Source organism: Bombus fervidus, chromosome 9 (genome assembly GCF_041682495.2).
Source record: "Bombus fervidus isolate BK054 chromosome 9, iyBomFerv1, whole genome shotgun sequence".
NCBI classification, from domain to species: Eukaryota; Metazoa; Arthropoda; class Insecta; order Hymenoptera; family Apidae; genus Bombus; species Bombus fervidus.
This window is the reverse complement of record NC_091525.1, coordinates 2,032,878-2,050,112: the sequence shown is the minus strand read 5'-3', so window position 1 is coordinate 2,050,112 and position 17,235 is coordinate 2,032,878. Positions and strand designations below refer to the sequence as shown.

Below are 17,235 nucleotides of genomic sequence, written 5' to 3'. Positions count from 1 at the left end.
TTGATTCCTTGCTGCTTTTTCTTTGCTACGTATCATCCGTTGGCCAGTGACGTCATTTTTTTGCACAAGAACGTTCTCTCTCCTTTGTTGCCTCTTCACATTCGCCTCTTAACCGTCGTTACTTTCATCATTTTGCACAGACGGTTTTTATTCCTTAACTCATACCGTCGGTTTCACCGTTACAATTTTACCAGTTCTTGTCCTTATCTAACCCGATCTCTCGTCGCCCTTGTTTGTTCTACGGGTTCTTTTCGTTCGGTTTTTACGCATCGTCCCACTACTTATTCCGTCTTTCGCTCTCTATTTTCCGGCTCTTCGTTTCTCGCATTCTTGCTTCACGAGATTATCGCTTCTGGCTTCGTTTCTTGACGTAGGAATTTTGTATCGCGTATGAATTAGCGCGTATATTCGTTCTAGCACAAGAAAATTAGCTACACGCTGCAAGAGAAATAGCGGAATGTTCCGCATGAGTTCATTTATAATTGGTCAAATTATTGAAATTCAACGAATTATCGTAACTTCACGATATATTTGTGCCATAAAAGGATATTCTGGTATCGGCCACGTAATTTAACTAACAACGAAGGTTTTCATTGGCAAGCTCATGATGCGCTCTCATAGGAAACGAGTAAAAAATTTGTAATAAAGCGTGCGATCCCATTCTTGCATGATTGTGTGCATCGCGTTATTAGAAATATAAACCTGCCGAATCGCACAGCGTTCCCGAAGTGAAATCGCAACGATGTCGCATCGTTCATTTGCATCGCATTTTACATACCAATTAAGGCGAAAAGCTGAGACAGCCGGATTTAAAAGTGCTACATTTATGGCTGGTCGATTCCATTCTCTGCAAACAGCTTTTATTTAAATTATATTAATACTCAAGTAGAGAAATACGATAATATATTCGCGAAAATGATCCGTTTTAGTTTTGACGAAAATACTAGAATGCAATGAATATTAATTCAAAATAATGTACGAGAAAGAAAGTTGTAAGTTAAAAAGATACTTTTTCTTCTAATATACAAATTTATATGCAAATGTCCCCTTGACTTTAATAACAAATAATATGAAATTCGAGTATTACACGTAGTATACTTTTCATCTACTTACCCTCTCACTATTATACTTTATTTCACTCACATTGTGTGGAATCGAGCGGAAGCAGCCAGTTTATAAGCTTTAAACATAGAAGCTGCGGTACAGTATCAGCGTAGACTGCGTTTAACTTCGCGAACGTGCTCGATTAGGTATTTCACGGTAACTCACGCCCACGATTCGTATCTTGCGTTGATTCCGCCACGTGGATAATGCTTACGGAATTCCGTTTACTAACGCTAACGAGAGAGTTGCTCATTACGAGCAGTTACTGCGAGAGTGATTCCACGAAACACTTCTTGCTGCTCAACGCGCCTACTTAATCGAGATGCAGTCAGGGAAAACTTGTGAATTAAGTCTGTACATTACGTTTAGCCCTCTAGCCGCAGGCGACCACGAAATCGCCTTCTATTCTATTAATTTTGACGGGGTACGCTATAACGCGTCACATTTTTCGTATTCCGTCGTAAATCTCGTCATATATTGTAGTATCGGAGAATATACTACTTAATAATTAAATGATGAATGATGGTTTTTTACAAAGAATTATTTACAAGATACAGATGTTGATTAGACAGGAAACGATGGTTATTTAACACGAACTAATCGCAACTAATCTCTTTCTCTTTCTCTCTCTCTCTATCTCTCACGCGGACCACACTCTCTTGACAACGCTAGCAACACTACTTCCAACAACGCTAACAACACTACTCCCAACAACGCTAGCAACACTACTCTTGACAACACTAGCAACCTCTCTCGACAACGCTAGCAACACTACTCCCGACAACGCTAACAACACTACTCCCGACAACGCTAGCAACACTACTCCTGACAATACTAGCAACACTCTCTCGACAACGCTAGCAACACTCTCTCGACAACGCTAGCAACACTACCTCGACAACGCTAGCAACATTCTCTCGACAACGCTAGCAACACTACCTCGGCAACGCTAACAACTCTATATCGACAACGCAACTCGCACTCTCTAGCTCTTCGATTCACACTCTCTGACTTCTCCACTGACACTGACTGTGAATTTGTCTCTCTGCCTTAGCATCCCTTTTGTCCCTTTATCTTAGTCTCGCCACGCACGTGTTTCGCAACCGCTCGTGGCCAGAGTCACGTAAGCCTTTTTCCCACGAAACTCTTCAGCTAAAGGACCGACGACACATTGATGGGCCTGTCGGCGCCTCGGCTCGCGACAATGTTTATGGTTTACCCGATATTTTCAGGCCTTTTTGTCCACGATACTACAATAGCATTAATCCTGCTGTAGTCATCGAACGTTTTACGTCTCTGTAACTTTGGTTTCATCCAAGAAGAAGTTTTTATTGTTAATTACTAAAAAGTTTGGTGTTTTTAAAACAGCTTTGGCATAAAATTCAAGTGATGCGTGTCGGCAATGATTCTTTTGTAGTTTCTTCAAATTGTAGAATTTGTCCAACAATACGAAAGGACGCAATACGGGTAACATCGATGAAAATGATCGATTAACAAACGAAAAATCAGATTTGTTCGAAGAATCTGAATTAAAACGATATTTTGTATAATGTTTTTAGGTATACATCGTAGGTCACACACCACCAGGGGTGGACGATCGTGAGAGCGGTGCGGCGATGTTGAGCGAACGTCACAATACCAAATATCTCCAGCTGATCCGGTTGTACTCGGACATCATTCGCGGTCAATTCTTCGGTCACTGGCACTCGGACACTTTTCGCGTGGTTTATAGCGATACCGGTACGTGTATACGTCTTGTCCCTTCTTGTTGGCAATACCAACAAGCGTGGCGGTTGAACGCGGTGAATCAACCGAGGTGGTCGGATCGATGCGCAGGCATCGTATCGCGCCCAAAACCCTGTTCAGCCTTTTACGATGTGCGGTTCACCAAGTGGCTGTTCCTCTTTGTTTTTCAGTTTCGTGCGCGCAGCCGTATCTTATATTTGCTTCACGCTACGTTTCTGTTCCGGCCTATCTTTCTTCTTCGTGCTTCGAACTTAACAACTCGAATTTTCCTTTTTTCTTTTTTTTTTTTTTCGCGCGTGGAAACATTTAACGTTCAATGCATCGAAATGGAAGTAAAATCGACGTTCGTTCCTTTACTACGTCTTTATCACTATTGTTTCGCTACGTCGTTCGCAAAACGCTACGCTCGTGAATACCGTTGATGCTGTATTCGTGATTTTGATCCTTCCGTTCCCTTTTGTCACGCTGACTTTGGCTTTATCGTATTTCGCTTTTGTCGTTTGCGGGCTGAAGCGCGTCTTTGTTGGCGATTCAATAGCGGTTTGACTTTCCTAACGATCCAACACGTATTGGCTAAGTTTGAACGCGTCCCAGTTCAGCCATAAAGGAACGGTGAAAAACGCGTGCCGTCGGTGCTTTATTACAAACTCCGTCACGGATGCGGCTCGACAGTAAAATCTATAAAATGCATTAAGCTCCGAGCAGGTAATTATTCCTATGTAGTTTGCCTGATATACTGATAATGTAGATGTCGATCGGCCGTAATCCAACGAAAGCTTAAACGACCAATTTATTTTGTTATCCTGAGATTAACGATCGTATATACGTTAAAGCAAAATGTTCTTTGTTAATCTTCCCACTATTTATATATATAATTGTATGCAAAAGTTCTTTTACATTCGTACTACTAATTTCGATATCTTGGAATTTTTGCTTCGATTTCTGGAAACAACTTAAAACCTTTTGACGTGTTGTCGAAGCATATCAACCTTTGAAGCGCATTAATTTGTTTACATTTTCGTGATTAATTTACGATTACGTTGATTGTCACGTTGTATCTTCTGGTTGATTTATATTATATATCTGCGTAGTTTACTGATTCCTGGAATATCCACGAAACGTGTAAACTTTATGATTGTAAATAACAATAATATTAATGTTTCTCCCGGTGAATTTGAAATATCTTAGATTTTCGAAAATAATTTTCACGATCGAATAAACGCCGATGCATTTTTGTCGGTGAAGTGACTGTAAACGCAGGGTGGTTCAATTTTACGACGCTGTATAGGTCCATTCGGTCACGTTCTACTCATATTTTTCAGAGCGTTCCTTCATCGAAACGACCGAGGCCGCGAACGATAATCAATAAATTCCCCGCGTGTGTCGTTCAATAGCCAGGATACTTTTCAGCCGTTTTACAGTCCGCTTTATCGGTCACGCCAGCGAGTTTGGCGCGCTTTTAAAACGTTCCTATCTTTTTTACGTTCACTTACGTTAACATCCTACTCGTTCGGCCACAAATATGTATACACATTGCGACACGCGGAAAGAATTCAAAGAATAATTGATTTTACCGTGATGACGTTTGTGCCGCTAGGTCTGCCGGTATCATGGATAATGATGGCACCCAGTATATCACCGAGCACGCCTGGAGGGCCGAATAATCCAGGTTTAAGATTGTACAAATTCGAAACTGCCACTGGTCAGGTAGGTAAAAATGTTCTACGTTACGTGACGTTCGTAGTCTCTGACCGAACGATTTCTATTTATGCGATTTTTCGATTGAAAGAAACGTAGAGCGTACAAGATGTTTGGAAAAAGGACCCCCGATACTTAAAGAGCTTATGGTGAGTAAAGCGAAAGATGTCCGATCAACGGAGACAATAAAGCCAATCCTTTCTGTGTAAAAACAACTCTTATTAACGCTTGAAGATTAGTACAAATCCTCGTATTTGTGAATGTTTAATATGTCTTCCTCCCATTTCTATACAAAGCTCACATTTATGGATCGTGAATCAACATACAGTAGAACACCGTTTATAGGAACAAAATTTTAGTCAATGCCGATCGACCGAACCCTCGCCAACGAGGACGAAAACTGCTAGCAGAGAGAACTTTTCTACTTTTATTGCATGTACTTCGATTATATAAACGATAAAAATATGGTTAGACATTGTTTTACTTTTCCGAGTGAGTAAGTACCATAAGGCCTTTAAGTATCTTTTTGTCTTCTGCCTTTTTCTTTTCTAACAGCCTGTATAGGATCCGTCGACCCATCTTCTCTTCTGTTCCGTCGTATTCAGGTGCTGGATTATACGCAGTACTATCTTAATCTGCCAGACGCGAATTCAGCCGGGACGGCAAACTGGTTGGCCGAGTACTCTCTGCTCGAGTACTATGAACTTCAGGAAATTACAGCGATCACTCTTCACGACCTGGCTGACCGATTCACGCAATTCAATGATTATGCTTTCGTCAGGTACGTAAACGGTTCGACCGACAAATTTTTCCATCTGTCTAGCAGAATACGTGACCGCGATCGTATCGTGGACAGGGATCATTGATCATCCGGATTACAACCGTCCTTTCATTCCCTTTATTCCTTCGGGCTCGAGTATTTCGTACGAAAATGTGGAACGTTACTTTGATGTATTTCCACTTTGGCATTTCTCGGTTTTTTCGCGTTCCTCTGCTGCTGCATGGTACGCGATTCGTAATTAAACTGCGGACTTTGAGTTTGAACTATACCTTGTAAAGAAATAGAGCAACGTTGGCGCGATTCAAAAATAGTAGATACGTTTATATTGTTCTTTTTTTGCCTACTTTTAGTTTTATATTCAATGTATTTTATATATCATGAATCATTAAAATAGAACATCGACTACGATCGAAAGCAACGATTTTCACATTTAAAACGGTGCAATTCGCACTTTAACCGAGCTCGCTAGATTCTTTAAAAGTTTGCAACAACGTTCAATTTCACAACAAACTTCGTAATTTAAATTCGCTTTAATTTCGCTTTCAAGGCGTCTCGTGCTCATCCCCGCTATCGTAATCGCGTGAAATGGGCGATATCGCGCGAAAGACCTTGAAAACTCTTCCACCGGGGAGGTGCTGTTAACGGATGACTGACGTAGGTTGTTCGTGACAAAGTTGCGCGACCACGCTGCACCTGTACCCGGGGATCAATGTGGGAATGTGCTCGACACTGCGCGGTAACATTTACGTGATCCGATGTGGCGATTGCACGAGCTAGCCGCGACGTATACGCGCCGAACCCGTTGCTGCATTAATAATTTCCATATTTCTCGAGCAATTATCCGGCACGATAATTCCTCGAGCCGCTTGACGCTGATAACTGTCTACCCTTTTCAACGCAATCGCGTCATTACGATGCTAATGACTGTCCCGATACGGTGGCTTGCGTCTCGCAGAGCCTAGCCAGTTCCACGGCTGATTATCTTTCCGCGCACGCGGCCGCTTATATTCCCATAGATACTACGCGGCCAACACGGTCTCGTTGCCGCGGGAAGTGGAGCAGATTTGGGGCTGCGGAGGACCGCTGAACGGAGCTTGCGCTCTCCATCATTACTGCACGGTCACCCGGCTGAACCCAGAAAACTACAGGCAATGCTACTCCTCGTATGCGTACGCACTCGCTTCCACCGGTCCATCCACGCCGCGACTCTACTTCTCGCTGCACCTGCTCGTCCTGTTGGTTTGTGCGCAGCTACTGAGGAATCGGTAGGTTGGAATCCCAACGGCCTGGCGAAAGACGTCTGCGTTACAAGCGACCAAAAGCTCAGCTCCCTGCTCTTCCTGATGCGCCGATGACATTTACGTCGGCGATCACCGCGCGCGACCGATCGAACTCGGATGTTGTTTAAGCGGCAGAAAATCTTCGGGCCAATCTCACACTGCCACTGCAGTTGACGATGTCTCGTTCCGTTGTCGCGATGTTTGCTCGCAAAGGCAGAGCAGCCGGATAGAGAAGGGAAGGGAGCGTCGGTATGTACCGCAGCGAGTGATTCACTTTGTCTCTGTGTCTGCCTCGATGTCTGTCTCTTTGTCCACGTCTTCTCTCTGTCGTATCACGCGAAGGGGTTTGGACGTCACGGGAAAATGGGACTTCTCAACGCCACAGCGATCTCACGTGACGCGTTCCGCGGGAATTCGTTCGTAGGCTCGAAGCGAGCGTTCCCATCGAAAACACAGTATTTTCTATGTATGCCGAACGACGGGATGATAATCGCCTCGAACGACTGCTTCCTCGCAGTTTAAACGATCGTTTAATTACTCGGTCTACGAAATTTCATGGCATGATTGGCATTTGCTCGGTAGTGGCGAGTGGCTCGACCTGATGTAACCGCGAGACGAGAGAGGGAGATGATCGACAGGGTAACCCTGAAATATAAACATGGTTCAAACGAAAGCAAATGAAAGAAATCGATGAAACCTTGATGTTGTACTTGCTTCTCTTAAACGTTTGTGTGCGTTGTTTTAACACGAGAGAATCGTATTTATTAGGGCGCGGCGCGCGCCTAAAATCAGCCGCGGAACACAAAGAACGATCCACGTAATGGAGAACGACGAATTTACGCGATGCATGAAACACACGATCGATCTCGTGAAATCGTTCATTATTCGGTGATGTCGCACGACTCGAATCCACCGTCAACGGAAGGGATGTCGGTGACCCCGGGACGACTGCGTCGAAGCGTTCTTAGCTCCAAGAACCATTATCGTATCGTACCATCATTTCGCGATTGTCGGAACAATACAGTATTTCTTAATAAACGAGTCATGGATTTGTAACTACTAGTTATGAGTTATTTTAATCCAAACATGATCCTGTTAATCCTTTTCCGTTACAACGATGATCGGCCGTTCTTGTCGTTAGACTGGAATGACTTTAAAAGAATAAATACTTTTATACGTGAAACAATGAGAAGATTACTACATGTAATATGCTATACGTACCCTAGCGATGTACTATAGCATCGATGGGACACGCACTTTCTGACCAGCACTTCACTTCTTACGAAAATGTACGAAAATGGCTCGATGACTGGTTTGCCTCAAAAGAGCGACAGTTTTTTTGACGTGGCATCCACCAATTGCCAGACAGGTGGGAAAAATGTATAGCTAGCGATGGGCAATACTTCGAATAAAATATTTTTAATCATTTTCATACAATAAACGTGTATTTTCTATAGAAAAATTCCGGTTTCATATTTATATACCTGGTATATGTCTGCATATAACAAACCTTAGTAATTCCATTTGTTGTAACTTTTATTTTTATTCGGACGCTAGTTACATTCCGATACAGTTTTTCCAACCACAATGTATATCAACAAGAAAAATAGCCTAAAAGTCAGATCCAGTTATTATTGTACTATAAATAACGGTAAAAATAACGACTACCTGACTCCATCTTCGAGCTGCTGCCATCTTCAGATGATTTGCTATTGTTCATTTTCTACGAGAATGTAATGCGATCTGATAGCCCGGAAAAAACGAAGGACCAATCTGGAGGTATCGATCCTTGTTTTCTGACTTTCTTATTAACGAACTTTCTTATCTCCGTCGTATTGTGTTTTACGAATCATTAAACGTTATGATATTTCTCAGGAAAGCCATTTTTCTTCCTATCTCTTTCACTCAGTGCAGAATTAATTACATTCCCAAAATCATTTGTTTTAATATCATAAAAATTTTAAGTTCGTCAATATTTTTTACATCTTTAACAGCTTTTACATTTATTCGTACTATTTCTCGTTGCTTTGTAATATCCATTACATATTTATCTTTATTTTCAATATTTATGTTTCCTAAAAATCGAAGAATAGGTATAACGCATTCTACTAAGCAAACTGAAATATCGATCTTGCCAGTTTTGCTGAATGTTAAAATAAACGTTCAGTCTAATTAGCTGTCCATATATCGATAAAGTTATGAAAATTGCAGCAAACTAACATCTCCACCAAGAAATGGAAAAGAATAACGCGATAATTTGTTACGTTACAAGAAACCATTAGCGAAACAAATTGAAAAACGCTAGTTCCAGAATAATTTAGATGAGTTAGAATTTTAGAGACAAAACACCGTTATATGACCCTTATCAATAAACCCGGAACGATTTTTCAAGGAGGACGAATTTACGATCTTTGCATATTCAAGGCCGGTTAATTTCCACTAGTGGTCGTTTCGCCGTCGACAGAGTTTTCGAACACAGCGTTACGAGTGGTAATAAACAATAATGGTATCAGCCTGGTGAACTGTGAGCGCGAGCGTGCAATCTCGACATGCGATCAAAAGGGAAACAACGTTGGACAATGTAATTTAATGAAAATCCGGAACCAGCACGAACGAGCAGATTCATGCAATTAATAGTTACTAGTTCCTTTATCATCTTTTTATTCCGTGACCGAATGTGCGTTTGCTTTCTGTTCATAGTGTTGCAGGCGAACGCATAATTCTCTTTGTCGTTTCTTCGTTTTCTTTACCTTTATTTCCGCATGCTTCGAGGCACGTTCTTAAATAAGCTACACCAATGCGCGGGGTTAGTGGAAATTCACAATTTACCGGGATAACAAGATAGGATAGCGAGATCTCAATTAACTTCGCAGTTACTATGGTTGGTGAGTAGCTAGCCAACTTCCGTAAACGAGCTCCGGTTCGTGCACGTGGTGACAGCAAATATGAAGATAAGTCGTTCATTAACACGAAACGGACATTCAGAGGAAAATGTCGAGAATTGCACCGACGCGACGTAACGAGACCCAGAGTTTCCCGTCGCGAAACCGTATCAAACCGGCAAGGACGAAGATTCTCGGACTGTTGCTTCGCGGGGACTCGTTTAGAATGGTCCTGTACCCACCAGGTAAATTAATATTCTCCGACCGTCTAACAAGCGCCGAAGTGGATGAGTAAAGGGGGTCTTAAATTAAGGTTTTTGTTCGCTACAGCTTATCCAGAATCAGCTGGTCGTTCGTTGTTAGTTGCGAACGACATCCCTTCCCTTCTTTTTTTTTTTTTTTTTTTTATAGAGTCTACAGCATGTTTTGTCTACTTTCAGACACGTTTTAAACAGCTTTCCAGCTTTTGTCTTTAAGGTAAACAATAGGGTACAGTAAATGTGGAATGAAAGAAGAGGAAATGGAGCGAGATAGTAGTTAGTCCAACGTTGTTCGGGCTAAGTTCTGCAGCTTATGCACTTTCCCCCACTTTATTGACGTTACTGTAACGTAAAAAGCTTGGACACAACGGCGTTTTATAGGAAGGAAGTATGTACTAAACGAAGATATGTATTTAAAAAGTACGTACTAAATGAACAGAATCGTTTCTAATTATAGGTAGTATCGAGGTAGGCAATATAATCACGTGTAACTTCGCGATAGTCTCACGGTATCGATTGGTATGGCACAGATTGTAAAACTAGTGCTAGTGGTACTGTAACGGATGAATTTTCTCTATTCAGTGCACCAGGAGAAACTAGTAAACCTTTATTTTGTTTAAATTAAATTTTATATACTAAGGAATAACTAACAATGAAAATAGATGCAATATATTTACTCTAATATATTTTAGATATCGTAACGTAAGATGTCGGAGCTTGAAGTAGCAAAGATCAATGATTAGCAATACATACGAGCAAACTGCCAAACGATGAGCGAATCGACGAGATTTTCGTTATCTGTTGCAACACAAACTCGTTTTTCACCGCGCTTCCTATATTCCACGTGCATTATAGTAAACGATATTGTGGCAGTCGTTGCTTCTGCGCTTGTCGCAAGGTGATTTCACGAACGCGCGACTCGAGCTTATAGAACTTCTCTCGAGACACTGATACGAGGCACGGTAATAAAATTCCTATCGACGTAAACTCTTTTACGTGATTTCACTCTGTCGTCGTCATTTTAATATTTTTCGATGGCTCCGTTTATTATTGCGCGTCATGAAAATTTACGAATCGCTATCGACCTTCGCCAACTCTCGTGAGTCGTGCGAAATTGACCGAAACAATCGGAAAGCGAAGATACGTCGCATGAACGACATGTTCGAGTAAATGGAGTTCGTTTATACGATATACAGGTATAAATCGTGCTTGTAATGAGAATAATTTTTTACCCTGCTAACGCTTGGCGTTACGTGCAGTTCCTTTCGTATATGTATTATGCATAAACACTAGTAATCAAGGTACGTACAAATGGGACATCAATCAGCGAGACGAGATGTTATTTCTAACATCTTGAATTTTTAGATAATATAATAGATACATATAATTCTCGTTCAGGTAACATCACAAACATCAACTCTCGTTTACTGAACAAGCACGAAGTAAGAAGGCATGATTTCCTTGCAAACGGAGGTTTTAAGCAGTGGCCTAATTCTGGGTTCGCATGAACGTGAACTCTCTTTAGACGTCCGTTCGCATTCGACTTTTCACCGGTGCTCCTTGCAATTCAAACGAGGATCAACGATAATAGGCGGTATTCCGTTCGATATAAAGTGTCTCGCGTTTGTCACGCGATCGTCTCCCTAATAGTCTACAATGGAAGAAAGAACCGGCCCCTTCTTTTCCCTCTTTTTTTTTTCCACTTTTTCTGTGCTTTCTTTCTTATCAAACATTGTGTTGCAAAATAACGAGGGCTACGTTCAAGTTATTGGCGACGACAGCGTGCGTTTTACACGAATGTTTTTCATTACACACCGTGTATACAGAACAATGTTGCCCCGACAATTGAATACGTGTTCCCGCACGAGTGCGTGACAATATCCGCGTAAACGAGAACGTGCATGCACCAATGTACGTGCGCATCTGACGATGAAGCCCCGTCACACACCAAAGGCCCGAGCTGTACGACGCCACGCGTTCCTCATAACTTAGTGCGACATAATGCAGCGCGAAACGCGAGCAACCAGGAAAGTCATTGGCGTCATCGATCAATCCAACGCACAAAAGCACGGCTCTGGAGCACATTCTAACAATTACGTTGCAAATACGTCCGGCGTGAACCTCGTTTTTTACGCCATCACTGTGAAGGAAAATGCTGTCGTGTTCAATTCGCGAGTAGGTGCCTGCATAATACGAATACGCTGGGTAAGGGTTGCAAGGTTGTCGTCAGCCATAGCCTGTAAATAGGCGTTGCAAAATGAAGCAGAAACGGAGAAACGTACAATGACTACAAAAAATACTTGTACATCGTTTATAGCATTTACGTTAAGCGTACTGGCATTACGTACTAATTAATTAGAATCAAGTGTACAGTATTAAATTTCGTACGACGATAAAAATTTGATACTGCGAAAATGAAGTGTATTCAGAATCTGACGAAATGACGTTTCGTTGGAAGATCGATAATGTGCATATCATATTTTTCCGTTATATCTCAATTACGTTATTATTATTATATTTCATTTCTACTATTACAGCACTCCATTTACAATAAAAGGGCATCTTTCTTACTATATCTCGCTGTATTTCTTTCTACAACTCATTACCTATTATACTAATTTAGTTCGTGTAATTAATTTCCTTTGCGTCCTTATCCAAAAGTGTGAAATATTTGGAAATATTTAATTTATGCACTATACTGTGTAACACGTAGATGCGTTTTAACGTGTCAACTGGAACACCCAATGACTTTTCCTGTCTAACGCCAACCAACGTGGTATGTACATCGTAAAATATTGGAGAGCTTATACAAATCCGCTTTAGCCATGCGAACGCAATTGTATTCTAAAGTTGGCCATCCGTATGTGCTCGCGAGCGAGTCTGTACGCATTTTCAACTATACTGACAAGTTGTTTCCATATTGTGATATATGTAGTACGCGAGTTATATGAATTCATAGAAAGGAATATATATTTATTTTGAAGAACCTAGGAATTATATATCTCCTTCAGATACCTTTAACTGAATTATATTCTACGAGAATGTTTCGCCTTTCAGTTTAGCAATGTGATTTATTTTAATAACTCCTCTTACGATCAAAATAAAAGAGGCATTGTAAAGTAAAAATATACGTCCTTTTAACGAATACCGGAATTTTTTTGACGTTTCGGGTAATTAGGCAAAATGATGTTGTTCGTTAGTACCCGACCTGCAACAAATTCATCAAGACACTTTTAAAATATAACGCTATTGCACGATTTGCGTTACAAACATTTCAATCTCTTTACGACTCAAGCTAACTACCGTACAAGCATATTTTCGATTGATAATACGTAAATCGATTTTCTTATATATCTGGAATATAAAAAATCTTCTCTTAAATAATCTAAATAATATTTGCATCGGTAGGGGTTTTATGTTACTCATAGATGACACAAACCTAACCAGATCTTGAAACACGTAACATACGTAAACTGGAGGGTGTACACGCACATTTGATAGATGTACAGACAAATGGCTTTCACGTTGTGATATGTACGCACGCGCATATGGGAATGTATGTTACAGAGGCTAACGGCAATGTAAAGCTCAGCCGACTATACGCTCGACACGCGTCATTGAAGCATACACTAGCAACGTAGGATGGTCAAAGCGACGTGGAACACAGATACTTGATGTCATTTCGCGCTTTGTTGGACGAACTTTTTACAGGCTGCCATTTCTTTGTCACGGAAAGCGTGCGCCTCCTATATCCCTTCGCCGGCGACTTGTCGATATTAAAAGTGCCGCCGCTCGGCACAATGCTAACACACGTGGCAAGGCAGATATCTGAAAGAACTGGAACTTCTGCATTACTCGATTAAAAATGTTATTATGTACGCGCAGTTTAAATTACATACAATAATTTCTGATTAATATTAGTTTCTCTATTGTTTCGACTGAAATCGCTGCAAGATAGTGTCGCGATGAAAAATATGACGTTACTATGTACATAGTACATGTAGTAGAGAAGAATAAAAGTTATTTGTATATTTTTCTAAAAATAGCGATGAAATGTATATTTTACGAACGAAGGATGTAATAAAAGCAATGAGTCCAATTTGCAGTAAAACAAGAGTATAATTTAATATGAAATAGATTTCCTGCAACGTGCAATAAACTCAAAGTAATTTTGCACATTGTCGAGGGTACTGAAGTAAAACTGTTTTGTATTGAAAAATAAAAATAGACATTCGCAAAGCGCGGTCAGCGAAATTAAATGTTATCAAATTAACTTGCAACATCCGAACAAATCTAATTAACCTGCGACGGATCCATGTATGTTACAAATAAATGATGGCCAATGTTCCAATACTTGAAAGCATATCATTCTGTTTTCTAAACACGAATTACTTTTAATTAACATTAACTAACTGCATCAATTAGTTCCGTTTTACGTGTGTTTAAAACAGCAATTTTCAACAAAAGCTTAATTAAAATACCATGGACTTTTAGATATATGTATACCATGAAATGCAAATTTCGATATTTGGATTATTGTATATTTAAAAGAAGACGTAAGATTTCATTCTAATAATCCTATGTTCATCTTACTTAAAAATCAACACATGTACATTCTACAATGGTTTCGACATAAATTTAGAAAATTGTATTATCATAAGAAAAGAATATACAGAAATATTTGTTGATTCTTTATATCTTGGCAAGATTTCTCATACAGTAATTATTCTGGAATTTTTATTTCGTCAAACTTGTTAGGAATTTAATATTTTCTCTGCTAATACAAGATCACTGCGATTCCTTTTCACATTCATTCCAGCTGTGAAAACAAGGGTCTTGCTGGTAAAATTAAACTTTTTTGCGCCAACTAACTCGTAGAAAGTATGAAAAGACGGTAATGAACAGAGCGATGAATACACCGACATTATGGAACAAATTTTCGTCGAATTCGCTATGCATGCATGCGAAATTTCTCGACAACTTTTACTAAGAATTATGTATATTTCTTACACTTTCTCTTTCTCTATAAAGAAAGTTTGCAATTAGATAAATTAATTACCAGGGAAATTCTAATACTTGGGTGTCAACGAAGACAATAATATCAACGAATTCGCTAATAATCCATTCTAGTCGTTCATTCGACTAAAGAACTTAATGAAGAATATCGTATAAAATCGAAAATTCAAATCACACAAGTTTCTCATGTTCGATCTCTCCATATCATGATTCTTCGAGGAAGAAGATAGACGGCGCTAGTAATACAATATCGCGGTCGTATAATTATTTACGCAGTCTAGCATAGATCATGTGAAAAGTACAGGTGTAGAAGGTATAAATCTTTATGTGTAGAGACTTACACTCTTCTGTAGATTAATATAGGTGATATATGTACACAAATTGCATGCAGTACTTATAACTCGGATGTCATACGTTGCCTCCATAAATCTGCTAGACGAAAGAACGGTAATAATCATATAATAGAAAAACAGAGTATCGTGTCATTTATCTATTTCTTCTTCTTCTTCGATCTATAGTAGCTGCTTGTACTTATTATATGCATTCCATCTTTTATAGGAGTTATATACTCATCAGTTAGTAAGTAGTCAACTACATTTCGTGTCACTTAGCATCATACTTTCAAATAATTGCAAAAGTTTAATAATATGAATATAAAATATATAGATTTTGTTATAAAAATGCTTCATTGGGAAATAGAAATTCTTTTAACCACTGTACATATTCCATTCCTTTATACAGGCTACGATAAAAAAGATATAGGGCCTGGTAGCTCATAGTATCCACCGAGGGAAGTAAAAAATGCTTAATCAGTGTTAAGACGAAGGCCATTTTAAAGGGCAGAAGGTCAGCAAATTCAGGCGACAGATGCGTTTTATAATACCCAGCTATCGAGCATTTGGGTAAAACCCGGGAAAAATCCAGCATCCAGCTTTTTTTTAGTTACTCGAAATTTTCATTCGTTGTCACGTTCCAAAGATTGTGCGTGTATTTTTCCATTACATAAATATCGGAGGTCTATAAATATTTAGTGGATGAAACAAATCTCTGCGTCTAGCTTCTATTCGTTTAGTCGCATTTATAATAACGTAAATTTGCATAAATATCCTTGCTGTCCAATCATAACGAAATGTCGACTGATCTTGGGACACCACTTGATCCTAGAGCGAAGGAGAGCATCGGGTTATCGGGTTATCGCGTTAACGCTCGTACGGTCTATCGACCGCCTGTATACCGTTTGATAAAGTAGCACGTATGACGTACCACGGTGACACGTGTATTACATACCCGTGCAAACATGCGTGTACGTATATACGTATGTACATATGTATGTATGTACGTACGCATAGAGCTGTATAGAAGGGCGTTTGTGCATGTCGAAGTCGACTAACCTGCTCGGGATGCTTAACTCTTCAAAGCGATGTGTTTGCCATCAAACCTTACTATTCCTGTCACATTCCACCAAATAGTTAATATTACTCTGCAAATTAATCCTTTCTGCTATTCGTATCATTTTCTTCAACGTCCTTGCTGCGACAAGCATTTCCCCAATGTTTATTCGATGTTCTAAATAAATAAGAAAGGAATGTTTTATGTAGTATAAAATTTGTTTCTTCCAGTAAAAATTTAGTTTACACCATCGTACCACCCTACATTACCATTTTAACTATCACGTTACCTTGTCACATCACGGTAAAATGCAAAAATCAGCGAATACAAATTCAGCTTACCATTTAATAACAGCCATGTCAGTTACGATCACGGGATACAGCGTTTGCCAGAACTATTCTTCTAATTGAAACACGGTCGTGCTCGAGTGAGCCGCCACGGTAGTAAGAAACCATTTTCCTGCCGCGTTTTAAATTAGTCCGTGGAAGCGGCCCAGACGACGGGTTGTCCAACGAAAGAAGGTCGTTGCTTCGTCAGTTGAACCTGTCACGGCATCGTTTCTTATTTTATTCCTGACGAAGGTACCACCACCCGATTTCCTTGGATAAAAATACAATACAGCATCCGGCATCCAAAATTCGTGATCCATTATCCGAATACATATATACTTTGATACTGAAACGTTGTACTATCCGAATATTCTTTTATTCGAACAGGATATCTGGCAATAGCAAATGGTTCTTTCTATTAAAAGAAAAAATTTCATTATAAGTATTTCAAACATAGTAGAATCTATTAGTAGAAAATTAATAGAACTAGCATTCGATAAATATATATTATAAACTCATCGATAGTAACAGATTTTACATCAAGATTTCACAGTGCCTTTCCCCTATTAGAGCATAAACAGCGAATAAAAATCGTGAGAATGTAGCTTCTCACGCCGAAAATTTATGTGATATGGAGGCACCGATAAACGTTAATCAGCAAACTTACGACAAATCAAAAGGCAATCGCACGAACTTTAAAATGAAACAGAAACTCGAGGTCTTTCGTCAAGTGGACAGAGACTAATTTTC

General features: G+C 39.8%; 1 protein-coding gene and 1 long non-coding RNA gene across 10 annotated transcripts in view; one reads left to right on the top strand and one right to left on the bottom strand.

Moving 5' to 3' along the window:
• The window catches only part of LOC139990893 (cyclic GMP-AMP phosphodiesterase SMPDL3A), a 51,213-nt gene extending 43,548 nt beyond the window's left edge, over positions 1-7,665 (top strand). For all 5 annotated transcript variants that reach the window (XM_072010506.1, XM_072010505.1, XM_072010503.1 and 2 more), the window contains 4 exons: positions 2,664-2,844; positions 4,448-4,557; positions 5,154-5,329; positions 6,346-7,665. In XM_072010506.1, the coding sequence (XP_071866607.1) occupies positions 2,664-2,844; positions 4,448-4,557; positions 5,154-5,329; positions 6,346-6,598 (720 nt within the window). In that variant the 3' untranslated portion in view covers positions 6,599-7,665. The remainder of the gene's footprint in view (positions 1-2,663; positions 2,845-4,447; positions 4,558-5,153; positions 5,330-6,345) is intronic.
• A 9-nt stretch (positions 7,666-7,674) lies between these two features.
• The window catches only part of LOC139990901 (uncharacterized), a 44,461-nt gene continuing 34,900 nt past the window's right edge, over positions 7,675-17,235 (bottom strand). For 3 of the 5 annotated variants that reach the window (XR_011800684.1, XR_011800682.1, XR_011800680.1), the window contains 4 exons: positions 16,498-16,900; positions 16,159-16,333; positions 7,831-12,959; positions 7,675-7,760 (listed from right to left, as the gene is read on the bottom strand). This is a non-coding gene — a long non-coding RNA (uncharacterized lncRNA). Of the gene's footprint in view, positions 7,761-7,830; positions 12,960-14,275; positions 15,928-16,158; positions 16,334-16,497; positions 16,901-17,235 lie in introns of those variants that run through there. The other 2 variants (XR_011800681.1, XR_011800683.1) reach the window with 2 other exon arrangements.